The sequence below is a fragment of the Caretta caretta genome, chromosome 14, assembly GCF_965140235.1.
Source record: "Caretta caretta isolate rCarCar2 chromosome 14, rCarCar1.hap1, whole genome shotgun sequence".
NCBI classification, from domain to species: Eukaryota; Metazoa; Chordata; order Testudines; family Cheloniidae; genus Caretta; species Caretta caretta.
This window is the reverse complement of record NC_134219.1, coordinates 48,426,631-48,439,867: the sequence shown is the minus strand read 5'-3', so window position 1 is coordinate 48,439,867 and position 13,237 is coordinate 48,426,631. Positions and strand designations below refer to the sequence as shown.

Below are 13,237 nucleotides of genomic sequence, written 5' to 3'. Positions count from 1 at the left end.
AAAAATGATAAATACCCAAAGGGAAAAAATCAGACATTAATTTCTCCCGGTGTTTCAATTACTTCTCTACATTGTTGATTGATTTTCCTCAGTGATTTTTATTTAGTTCCTCCTTATTTCTCTCTTTTCCCTTCTTCCCCCACTCATCATTTTAAACAAATAATATTTGCAGGGGGAACAAAATTCCAATGTATAGGGGAGAAAAGATTTTCATGAAAAAAATATTGGGTTTTTTTGGGGGGGGGGGGAAGTGTCCCCATTTTCAGGGATAAAATGACACATTTTCATTCAGGGGAAATTATGTTCCAGAACAAAATATCAAATTTTCAGGAAAATATCTTTTTTTTTCATAGGGAAAAAAGTTGATTTTTTGAAAAGCAAACTTTCAGAAATGATTGTAAGATTTTGGACTACGACAAGGGGACTGAAGAGAAGAGGGAAGTGAGGGAGAAAAGCAAAAGTTTTTAGCCAAACACATTTTTTTCAACAAAGTCTGACAACAGACAATTTTTCACATGAAGAAATATGGTCAGGTTGGTCGCTCAGACCAGTTCCACCGCCCACATGATGCTGAGCTGGGCGAGCGTTTCTCTTTGTGCTCAGTTAGGAAGAGGGACCAGACGCTGCGTTAATTACCCCCAGCTGGTCACGCTCCACAGGGAGGCGTTGCAATCACTCCGGAGAGGACAGGGAAATAACACACAGGGACGTGATATAGTTATACCGAGGAGGCCCCAGAGAAGGCATTTCCTGAGGGTCAGACCATGCCCTAGTAGATTATTCCCTGCCGTAGACAGGGCTAGTTGGGTTTTGTTGGGGTTCACATGGACTTTCACGCCCATAATTTTCTTCTGCTCTCCCTCAAACCCTGTGAGGGTCTCCTCCTGTGGGGAATTCCCTGCTGGCAGCGTGGCTGTGAGTGTGAGGGACTCAGGTGGTGCTGGGTGCGGAGGGACTCAGTGCCGCTGGGCGTGGTTGGAGGTGTGTTCCCTGCGTCCTGGAGTCTGGATTTTAATCTCTGCGTACTGCATGCTCTCGCTTTCCTCGGCCCCCCGGCTGCCGTGGCCCTGTGTTGGACAGACACACTGTGAGGACGCCGTCACCCCAGATCTGGTCTCTTAATTCTGGCCAATTTAGGCAGCTCCCAGGGAGCAAATCCCAAAGTGTTACCCCAGATTGGAGGGGTTGGGAGTCAGGACTCCTGGGTTCTCTCCCCTCACTGTATTGTACCAGTCCTTATTGGCACCCAGAGACCAGACCCAAGCACTGTATGGAACAGGGCCCAGCCTGCATTGTCTCACCTTTGGCTGCTGCTGGTGGGGCTGCGAGGGGGGCGGTGCTGTGGAAGAAGGGAGAAGAAAGGAACGTTAAAACGGAGGTGTGTGAGAGAGAGTCTGGGGTGAAGAGGGAAGCAGCAGAAATCTAGGGACTGGGGAAGAAGGAGGGAAGTGCACAAATTCACAAAGCCTGGGAAACAAGCAGGGAGAACTGGAGGTCCTGGCAAAGTCAAGGAATTATGATGTGATTGGAATAACAGAGACTTGGTGGGATAACTCACATGACTGGAGCACTGTCATGGATGGATATAAGCTGTTCAGGAAGGACAGGCAGGGCAGAAGGTGGGGGAGTTGCACTGTAAGTAAGGGAGCAGTATGACTGCTCAGAGCTCAAGTATGAAACTGCAGAAAAACCTGAGTGTCTCTGGATTAAGTTTAGAAGTGTGAGCAACAAGGGTGATGTCGTGGTGGGAGTCTGCTATAGACCACCGGACCAGGGGGACGAGGTGGACGAGGCTTTTTTCCGGCAACTCGCAGAAGTTACTAGATCGCAGGCCCTGATTCTCATGGGTGACTTTAATTTTCCTGATATCTGCTGGGAGAGCACTACAGCGGTGCACAGACAATCCAGGAAGTTTTTGGAAAGGGTAGGGGACAATTTCCTGGTGCAAGTGCTGGAGGAACCAACTAGGGGCAGAGCTCTTCTTGACCGGCTGCTCACAAACCGGGAAGAATTAGTGGGGGAAGCAAAAGTGGATGGGAACCTGGGCGGCAGTGACCATGAGATGGTCGAGTTCAGGATCCTGACACAAGGAAGAAAGGAGAGCAGCAGAATACGGACCCTGGACTTCAGAAAAGCAGACTTTGACTCTCTCCGGGAACTGATGGGCAGGATCCCCTGGGAGAATAACATGAGGGGGAAAGGAGTCCAGGAGAGCTGGCTGTATTTTAAAGAATTCTTATTGTGGTTACAGGGACAAACCATCCCGATGTGTAGAAAGAATAGTAAATATGGCAGGCGACCAGCTTGGCTTAACAGTGAAATCCTTGCTGATCTTAAACACAAGAAAGAGGCTTACAAGAAGTGGAAGATTGGACAAATGACCAGGGATGAGTATAAAAATATTGCTCAGGCATGCAGGAGTGAAATCAGGAAGGCCAAATCACACCTGGAGTTGCAGCTAGCGAGAGATGTTAAGAGTAACAAGAAGGGTTTTTTCAGGTATGTTAGCAACAAGAAGAAAGCCAAGGAAAGTGTGGGCCCCTTACTGAATGAGGGAGGCAACCTAGTGACAGAGGATGTGGAAAAAGCTAATGTACTCAATGCTTTTTTTGCCTCTGTCTTCACGAACAAGGTCAGCTCGCAGACTACTGCACAGGGCAGCACAGCATGGGGAGTAGGTGGCCAGCCCTCTGTGGAGAAAGAAGTGGTTCGGGACTATTTAGAAAAGCTGGACGAGCACAAGTCCATGGGGCCAGATGCGCTGCATCCAAGAGTGCTAAAGGAATGGGAGGATGTGATTGCAGAGCCATTGGCCATTATCTTTGAAAACTCATGGCGATCAGGGTAAGTCCCAGAGGACTGGAAAAAGGCTAATGTTGTGCCCATCTTTAAAAAAGGGAAGAAGGAGGATCCTGGGAACTACAGGCCAGTCAGCCTCACCTCAGTCCCTGGAAAAATCATGGAGCAGGTCCTCAAGGAATCAATTCTGAAGCACTTAGAGGAGAGGAAAGTGATCAGGAACAGTCAGCAAGCATGGATTCACCAAGGGCAAGTCATGCCTGACTAATCTAATTGCCTTCTATGATGAGATTACTGGCTCTGTGTATGAAGGGAAAGCAGTGGACGTGTTGTTCCTTGACTTTAGCAAAGCTTTTGACACGGTCTCCCACAGTATTCTTGTCAGCAAGTTAAAGAAGTATGGGCTGGATGGATGCACTACAAGGTGGGTAGAAAGTTGGCTAGATTGTCGGGCTCCATGGGTAGTGATCAATGGCTCCATGTCTAGTTGGCAGCCGGTATCAAGTGGAGGGCCCCAAGGGTCGGTCCTGGGGCCGGTTTTGTTCAATATCTTCATTAATGATCTGGAGGATGGTCTGGATTGCACCTTCAGCAAGTTTGCAGATGACACTAAACTGGGAGGAGTGGTAGATACGCTGGAGGGTAGGGATAGGGTCCAGAGGGACAAATTAGAGGATTGGGCCAAAAGAAATCTGATGACGTTCAACAAGGACAAGTGCAGAGTCCTGCACTTAGGATGGAAGAATCCCATGCACCGTTACAGACTAGGGACCGAATGGCTAGGCAGCAGTTCTGCAGAGAAGGACCTAGGGGTGACAGTGGACGAGAAGCTGGATCTGAGTCAACAGTGTGCCCTTGTTGCCAAGAAGGCCAATGGCATTTTGGGATGTATAAGTAGGGGCATAGCGAGCAGATCAAGGGACGTGATCGTTCCCCTCTATTTGACATTGGTGAGGCCTCATCTGGAGTACTGTGTCCAGTTTTGGGCCCCACACTACAAGAAGGATGTGGAAAAATTGGAGAGAGTCCAGCGAAGGGCAACAAAAATGATTAGGGGTCTGGAACACATGAGTCATGAGGAGAGGCTGAGGGAACTGGGATTGTTTAGCCTGCAGAAGAGAAGAATGAGGGGGGATTTGATAGCTGCTTTCAACTACCTGAAAGGTGGATCCAAAGAGGATGGATCTAGACTATTCTCAGTGATAGCAGATGACAGGACAACGAGTAATGGTTTCAAGTTGCAGTGGGGGAGATTTAGGTTGGATATTAGGAAAAACTTTTTCACTAGGAGGGTGGTGAAACACTGGAATGCGTTACCTAGGGAGGTGGTGGAATCCCCTTCCTTAGAGGTTTTTAAGGTCAGGCTTGACAAAGCCCTGGCTGGGATGATTTAATTGGGGATCGGTCCTGCTTTGAGCAGAGGGTTGGACTAGATGACCTCCAGAGGTCCCTTCCAACCCTGATATTCTATGATTCTATGAGGGAGAAGGAAGGATGTGTCGGTGGGAGATGGATAGATGGACAGACAGCACTGTTCCCTCTAAGCTGTGCGCGTGTGCGCATGCACAGAGATCGTAAATCCCACGTACACGGAAAAACACCACGCACACAAAAATTTGCACAGAAGAAATTTTTTGCACACATGGCCTGTCAAAAATTAGAGGAAACATTGACAGACAGCCCAGCATGGACCCAGTGGACAGACGGCAGCTAGGATGTGTTCACTAGAAGAGGCCCTGGCCCATAGGGGCCAGGAGGTTAGTGGGGGGAAGGCTCTGGTTTGGTACCTCGGCGTCTCTTCAGGAGGAGGGTGGCCACCAGGCCGATGAGAAGAAGCCCCAGGGCAATGGCAACCTGGTACAGGAGCTCCCGGGTGCAGCACCCTAAGGGGGCAGGTTTTTTACCTGGGTGATGGAGAGGAGCGTTAGGGGATTCTCAGCCCCGTGAACCAGCCAGTCCCCTGCCCTGGGGCCGGAGAGGGGGAAGGCCCCGTGCCCCATTCCCCACCTCACCTGTGTCACTCTGGTTTCTCCCCATCACCCGCAGCTCGGTGCCCGCTCCTGTCCCGCTCTCTCCCTGGTGGATGCTGATGTGGCACTGATAGAGACCAGAGTCCCGCTTCTCCAACTTCGACAGGGTCAGCGTGGCCTCCCCTTTCCGGAGCAGATCCAGGTGGGACACATTGAGCCTCCCCTTGTAGAAGGGATGGTCAGATTCCAGCACGACTCTGGGTGCTCTAGTCCACGTTGCTTTGGCCATCCTGCCAAGTCTGTTCTCGAAGGAGCAGCTGAGGTTCACGGTCTCGCCGGGGGATGCTCGGAGGACAGCGGGGCTCTGAAGGACTGTGAGACCTTCGTGAACTAGGGCAATAAACATTACAGCAGCAAAGGAAAATGACGACGAGTGGTATCAAGACACGCCCCAGCTGCCCGAAACCTTAGCAGCACAGAGATAAGAAGCTAAGGGGAAAGAATTTTGCGTTCCTGTCCACCTTGCTATTGCTCACAACACTCTCGATAACACACTGCACAGGGCTTTCACTTCCACCCCAACAGAGACCCAACATCAACACTGCTCTGTGCACGGCAGATGCTCACAGAGACGTTAGACGTCAAACCACTCAGGACAGTTAAGTCCAAAGCAGACTGCACAGAGTTGCAAAGGGATCTCACTAGACTGGGTGACGAAATGGCAGATGAAACTCAAAGGTAATAAATGCAAAGTCATGCCCACTGGGAAACATAATCCCAACTACACATATAAAATGCTGGGGTCTAATTTAGCTGTTGCATCTCAAAAAGATCATGGATAGTTCTTTGAAAACATCCGCTCACTGAGCAGCGGCAGTCAAGAAAGCAAACAGGACAGTAGGAACCATTAGGAAAGGAACAGATAACAAGATGGAAAATACCATAATGGCACTAAATAAATCCAGGGCATGCCCACACCTTGAATAGTGCATGCAGTTCTGGTCACCCCATCTCAAGAAAAGATACATTAGAATTGGAAAAGGTGCAGAAAAAGGCAACAAAAATGATGAGGGGGATGGAACTGTTCCATGTGAGGAGAGATTGAAAACACAGGGACTGTTCAGCTTAGAAAAGAAACGAGTAAGGGGGGGATATGATAGATATAAAATCACGACTGGTGGGGAGAAAGTGACTAGGGAGTGTAAATTACCACTTCTCATAACACAAGAACCAGGGGTCACCTGATGAAATTAACAGGCAGCAGGTTTAAAACAAGCAAAAAGAAGTACTTCTTCACACAACACACAGTCAACCTGGGGAACTCACTGCCAGGGGATGTTGTGAAGGCCAAAACTATAACTGAGCTCAAAAAGGAATTAGATAATTTCCTGGAGGATATGCCCATCAATGGCCAAGACAGTCAGGGATGCAACCCCATGCTCTGGGTGTCTCTAAATCTCTGACTGCCAGAAGAAGGGACTGGACGACAGGGATGGATCACTTGATGATTGCCCTGTTCTGTACATTCTCTCTGAAGCATCTGGCACTGGCCACTGTCAGAGACGGGATACTGGGCTAGATGGACTGGGCTAGATGGACCAGTCCAGCCATTCTTATGTTCTTCCAGGATGATTGCAAGTCACACTACTTTATTTCCTAGAATTCAGAATCCTAACACACAAAACCCGCAAACCAGAGAGAGAGAAAAGAGGCTGCTCCCTAAGGCAGAGAGGAATGACTTACCCCACATTAGTTTAGGCTGGGTCTCTGCAGACTGACTCTGATCACATGGAGACCTCTAGGCTGCAAGCAGGCCCAGGAGACCCGCTTACAAATTAAAGTGGCAGCTTGTCAGTTTAACAGTTTTAAGTACACCACAAACACATGCTTCGACTTTATTCAGTTTGTGCTCCAAGCTACAGCGGGTGGAAATGTTTCCCAATGGAACGTTTGTCCCTTGGAAATGCCGTTTCATTGAAATGATGACAACTTGTTTAGCAACGGGGTGGCTGGCATGAAAAAGCGTTTTGATAGGGTCGAAAGGGAATGGTTTGATTTTTCAGTTTCCAAACTTATTTGGTGTTATATTATTAAACAAGAGTCAAAACTGAAATGAAATGCTTCAGTTTTATGGAAACAGAATACATCTGGGTTGACCTGAAATGACATATCCATATCTAACCATCCACACATGCGCCTGTCCTATCCATACATGCACCCTAGATCCATAGCTATCTATACACCCCTAGCTCTCTAGCTATAGATAGACAGGATCTTGGCTGGACGATAGCTAGCTAGCTAGATACAGATGCCCTAGGGATGGGGTATGGATGGACAGATATTAATTTAGGGGTGGGGTGGATGGGTACATAGAAAGATAAATAAGAAGGATCTAGGGGGAGGGATGAATGGGTGGATGGACAGATAGAGATGAATCTAGGGGTGGAGGATAGATGGATGGACAGATAGAGATGGATCTAGGAATGGGGTTGATTGTTGCTTGATTTTAGAGGATGGTATATTATTGTTGACTTGCCATTTGATCTGACCAGAAGATGAGGAAGTTCTTGTCCCAGAATCAGACCACCCAGAATTAAATGCCGTGAGTTCAATATCTTGTAAGGACCTTCGAGGTGGATGACAAGGACATGCAGGCTGAGGAGAAAATGCAGCCTTAGAGACTTATTAAAATAAGTGAAAAAGCTACCAAAGCTCCACAAGGGAATAACACAGCTCTGGGGGTACCTGTCACCTTAGTCTTTACCAAAGCTTCCTAGACTAGCACCCTCACATGGGCACCTGGTGGTAGGAGGCAATGGACCAGCCTTATCCCTGGCCTGCCAAATGGGTCCAACGGTGCTTGAGACTGACGGTGACAATAGAGCTGAAGGGTCAGATGCCGAGGAGTGAAGATGACAGCAGACAGTGGAGAAACTCAAAAGCTGAAGAAGACGAAGCTGCCTGCACACGGTGGGTTGCCCTCCTATAGGACATCTGCAATATCTTAAATATTCAAGCTAGTACCCAAGCTTCTGTGCCCAAATCTAACTTCCTCACCCACATAATATTGGGGTGCACTTATTCTGTAGGTTAGTGTATTCACACATATTAATGCCAATTGGCTCATGCTCAGATGTGTTATTTCTTGCCCAAACTGGTTTCTGGTCATTACTTCCACATTCCTGCGGTGTCCCATGTGGTCACCATGAAGTCCCGAGTTTCTTAGATAAACATGTTTAGTTCCCCAAAATCTAAAAGGGTATCGGTTTGGCCATAAAAATGAGCCTAAGGTCACGAGCCCACTTAACCATACTGATGCTCACTTGCTGAAGCTAAACATACAGGATACAGGCCTGTAGGTCCTGTTACAGCCAAACATAATAAAGTAATCCAATGCAAATGTATTTAGCAAGGGGAAATTAGTTTATGTAAAAACAACGAGGAGTACTTGTGGCACCTTACAGACTAACAAATTGATTTTGTTTTCTATAGTGATGAATGCTTATGCCCAAATAAATTTGTTAGTCTCTAAACTAAACACTCCCACCTTCTTGTCCACTGTTTCAAATGGCCCACCTTGTTTACATTGGCCTCATTAACCCTACAAAAGTGATTTCCACTCCTTCTTGTCAACTGTTGAGAATTGCCTACTTCCAACTTAAATTGAATTGGCTCGTTAGCACTGACCCCGCACCTGGTAAGGCAACTCCCATCTTTCCATATGCTGTGTATTTATACCTCCCTACTGTATTTTCCACTCCATGCATCTGATGAAGTGGGTTTTAGCCCACGAAAGCTTATGCCCAAATAAATTTGTTAGTCTCTAAAGTGCCACAAGGACTCCTCATTGTTTTTGCTGATACAGACTAACACGGCTACCACCCTGAAACACAATAAAGTAATCCAATGCAAACGTACAAGGCAAATATACCAAAGCAAACCAATAAATAAAGGCAGAACATAATAAAGCAAGCCAGCAGATTAGCCTTCTGGGCTACAAGGTGGACAGACAGAGATGAATCTAGGGGTTGGGTAGGTGGAAAGAAAGGCAGACAGAGATGGATTTAGGCATGGGGCAGATGGACAGAAGGACAGACAGAGAGGGATCTCAGTATGCGGCAGATGGACAGAAGGACAGACAGAGAGGGATCTAGGGATGGGATAGATGGACAGAAGGACAGACAGAGATGGATCTAGGCATGGGGCAGATGGACAGAAGGACAGACAGAGAGAGATCTAGGGATGGGGTAGGTGGCTGGATGAACACTTTAAATTAGTACCTGCTCCCCAGGTGGGGATGAGGAGGACAACGCAGAGGACAGGGCTCAGGGCTGGTGGTGGCTCCATGGTCCCCGCTCTCTGGGCGGCTCCGTGGGGCCTGCTCAGCTCAGCCTCAGCATCCTCCGGAAGCATCAGCCCCAGGGGTGGTGGAAAGTTTTGTGGTCAGTGCCTCTGAGATGGCTGCAGTGAGAAGCCAGGGACAAGGGCCGGATGTGTGTGTGTGTTTGAGCATGTGCTATTCACTGTGTGAGGGACTGGCTGGTGTGTGTGCGTGTGCGTACGTGTGTGCATGCACACATCCCACTGCCCCCTAGAATCAGCCGCATTCATCTGTGTCCTCTAGCCCCTCTACTGCGTATGACTGAGGAGGATTCCCCTTACTTGGACTGGGGCAGTTGGGGTGTTTAGAGCTGGGGCATCTGGTCTGATGCCCCGCCCGGCTGCCCTGGTGCAGGGGACAGCACAGCAGCAGCTGGCATCTCCGGGAGCATCCTGGCTTGGTGGTGGTCCCCAGGAACAGCTCCCCTACCAGGGCTGCATCCTACACTGGACCACAAATCCCTGCTCTGCTCTCAAACCAGGGGGACCAATGGGCTTGAATTCCCACCCTGGGTTGGCGATCTGGCCCTGTCAATTTTCCACGTCTTGTTCATCGGCTCTGTCACAAGACATTTCTAACCAGACATTGTCCTTAGTGGCACGACCTTGAATGGTTGGCCGACAGCTACACCACACCGCTGGCTCGTGATATTCAGAGGAGCTGTCAGGTTGCGGGTAGTTCTGATGGGGATTTGGGGTAATGTGGAGCCATTATCTGTCCAAAATGACCCTGCCAAATTGTACGTGTGGCTGGAGGTGGGTAAAATCTTCTCCGTCAACAGCTGCATTTCGGGGTTGCCCCTCGTTTCCCTTTACCTCCAGGAAGTCCTATTTTCTTGGATGAACTTATCTCCGCTGACTGAGACATGCCAATGTGCCATCACTCCCACCCACCGCCGCTCCAATCAGCCCCAGCTCGGGTGGCCAGTTTTGGTTGGAGTATTCCTGGAGTTTCCATCCCATGATGTAAATCTTAATTAATGATTAACCCTGAATTGTTGGAGTCTCCAGGACAATGGTGGAAGATTGGCAACCCAAGGACGCAGATGACAGCGTGGTTGTGGACAGGGGTGGGTGGAGAAGGGATGGCGCCTAGCGACCCAGAGTGAAGGTGTCGGGTGGTAGGTGGGCTCATGGGAAGGGGTCTGAGAGTGGAAGGGCAGATGGGGTGGTTGTGTTGAGGGGCTGCAGTTCCTTGTTTTCGTGGGGTGTTGTTTTGTCCACTGACCCTGGTTGTTTCATGACCTGCTTTGGGTGTTAAATTTGACAAGGGGTGCTTGTGAATTTCTACGGATGGGGAAAGCTATGGGATCTATCTGTCAGGACTCCTGGGTTCTATCGTAGGTTCTGGTTAAGTGTGGTTGAGCAGAAAAGGATTCCCAGGCTCTCCTGACTCTAACCCACTAGTCCCCACTCCCCTCCCAGAGCTGGGAGAGAACTCAGGAGTCCAGACCCTTTGTCATCCCTCAGTTCAGGTCTGTGCAGAGCCTGGTGTGACAGGGACCCCGATGTTTCTCAGGAGCGAGAAGATCTGTGCAGCACTGAGCACCATGGGGTGGGGTCCCTTTGCTACTATGGTACTTTCTGCAGTTTCTGTGGTGGGCTGAAACGTGCCGAGTTGCTCGGGACTCTGTCTTCACTTTCACCCCTGCGCATCGTGGTAAGAAACAGGAAATTCAGCATCTTGCACGACTGCAGCTTTTGCAAAGGTGGCAGCAGGTGGGCCTGGGGGGAGGGGGGACCAGGGGTGAGTTACAATTAGCTACAGAAATGTCAGAGTCGGGGGCATGTGCGACACACAAATAACTGACCACGGTTTCCGTCCCGTCAGCTGGAGTCGATCTCTAGGCGCTCAGCTTGCAGTGCCAAAAATGCTTCCAGCCCTCACAGGAGCAAAGAAATCTCTCTAACCAGGGGTGAGTGGGACCCATGCCTGAGTCTGCAGAGAGCGTGAGCTGATCGCTCTGAGAGGGGGGAGCTGCCCCGAATGTGATCCAGGCAGTGATGGGAGTGGGCTGGCTCGGGGGGGGTCTATCCTGCTAGAATTTTACTTTCCACCCAAATTTCCAATTTCTCACCTTTTTGTCCCAATTCAGGAGAAAAACAAGTGTTAAAATATAGATAGAAAATCTGTTTTCTGAACATCTGACCAGGGAGTGCTTGAAATTCCACCCAACATCCCTTCCTCATGTAGTCTGAGACGGGGTGAACAGCCTTATTTTCGAGCCTTCTATCACCTCCTCTTCTCTGTTTCAATCTCTCCTCCTACACCGAGTCGGGACCTAGGGTGTTTTCAAAACAAACATTTGCGCTGGGTAAAAGTCAAAAGCCTGAAGAAACTCGCCCCGTTCGTTCTGCTAGAACTTTCCTCGCAGCCAGGTGTGTCGTCCATTCACAAGACAGATATATTTCCGAGTGCAAACGTGTTTGTTTCAATGACACTGATATTTACGTGAGGAGAAGCAAATATGTTCCATAAATGCAACTACCACTGGGGTGAAGCTTGACAGGTATTATTATATAGAGAACATTATTTTTATCAAGAAAAATCATTATTTCCCATAAATGCAGCGAGCACTGGGGTGGAGCATATTGTGTCAGCTCTTATATATAGATGTAAACACACACACACTTTTTGTCCATGAGAAAACACATCATTTTCCATAATTATTTTTTTTCGAAAAATATCTTGGCTAAAGAGAAACATTTTCCCCCAAAGTATTTTCCTTTTTAAAGTGATATCGTGTTTGTCAAGGAGAACAGTTCACAAAGATATTTTTCTGTAGAAAGCAATTTCTGCATGGAAAGAACATTTTCCAGGAGAGAGTTTTCATTAAAAATGCTTCATTTAAAAGCTCTTGTGTTCCAGAAACGTTTGACTTGATAGAACTGTTTTTAAATAAGCGAAGGGAAAACCTCTGGGCCGGATCCCAGCTGGTGTCAAACGGCCGCGCCTCCACTGACCTCAGCGGGGCCAGGTACTGAGCGTCTGGAAATCCGTTCCACTGAAGTCAGAAGCGCTACGGCCGACGGATCCCAGCAGGGATCTGGCCCCATTGACTTAGATGGAGCTACGGCCAATTGACTCCCTGGCTGATCGTTTCTCCTGTGCGCTCTCTCTCCGCTGCTGTGTTCTCTTTGGGTTTCTGCGTCTCCTCCCTCTGCTGCTGGACAGGACGGGACAGTGTCCTGCTGCTCCCTCAGCTCTCCATTCGGCTGTCGGACAGATGGACCGCTCGGCAAGCTTCTCTCTGCTTTTCTCTCCTTCTCATCACCGTCCACTCGCTCTCCACCTACCCCTTGGCTGTCTGCTGACACAGCGACTTTTATACCGATCTGTCAGGACTGTCTTGCGCATGACAACTGCCCACATTCCAAACGGTCCGTTCTGTTTTTAGCCCGCAGCCGTTGTTTACCTCAGTGTTTGGATCGGCTGACCTTTCCCCTACTTCGGTTTTCCCGCCAGTTCTTCTTTTTAGTGCTATGGGATCTGCAGCTTTGAATGAGGGCCTGACTCTTGCTTAATTAAGATGGAAGTCAGGGATACACCATGGAGTCTGGGGAATTCCTCTGGTATCAGCAACATCCACTCAGGTGTTCGACCTGAAAGTTATCGCATGTTGTTTCCCACGTTTAGGCAAAAAGGAAAGCAGCTTAGAGGGTAGCATAAGTAAATCTCAAAATTCAGGGCCAAGAGTTCGTCAGTTTCTTGTGTGTTTCTCAAGTGAGTTTGGTCTCCCTATTTTTCAAAGGAGAGTGTATTTGCTTCGTAAGTAGAGAGGAACTGACTGATTTGCGAACACTGCAACTGTGTCTGTAACAACCTGATGTTCCAGGAGAGGAGAAGTGGAGGGAAGACCAGGAGGCCACAACTGTTGCTCAGAATCTGAAAGGTCTGACTCAGATGCACGGGAAGCCAGAGGCTGGAATTAGCTCCGCACTTCCTGGATGTGGGCTGAGGATGGGCAGGAAGTTCCTCGGTCAGCAGAAAACTGGATTCGAGCCTGAAGGGGAAGCTAAATTGTGGTGAATCAAAATTCTAGTGAAATCCTCCAGTGCCACTGGGTTATGGCCCCACTGGGGACTCA

The 13,237-nt window shown here is 48.8% G+C and overlaps 1 protein-coding gene across 3 annotated transcripts; it reads right to left on the bottom strand.

The window, feature by feature from the left end:
• Positions 1 to 71: 71 nt before the first annotated feature.
• On the bottom strand, positions 72 to 13,231 carry LOC142069165 (T-cell antigen CD7-like). 3 transcript variants are annotated; one of them, XM_075119611.1, is made up of 5 exons: positions 9,050 to 13,231; positions 4,812 to 7,424; positions 4,587 to 4,703; positions 1,302 to 1,339; positions 72 to 1,067 (listed from the first exon to the last, which is right to left on the bottom strand). In XM_075119611.1, the coding sequence occupies exons 2-5, from the start codon at positions 5,173 to 5,175 to the stop codon at positions 957 to 959; spliced, it is 630 nt and encodes a 209-aa protein (XP_074975712.1). In that variant the 5' UTR covers positions 5,176 to 7,424; positions 9,050 to 13,231; the 3' UTR covers positions 72 to 956. The 3 variants fall into 3 exon arrangements, with proteins under 3 accessions (XP_074975712.1, XP_074975711.1, XP_074975713.1); XM_075119610.1 differs by having other exon boundaries at positions 4,812 to 5,159; XM_075119612.1 differs by lacking the exon at positions 4,587 to 4,703 and having other exon boundaries at positions 4,812 to 5,159.
• Between the last annotated feature and the right edge of the window lie 6 nt (positions 13,232 to 13,237).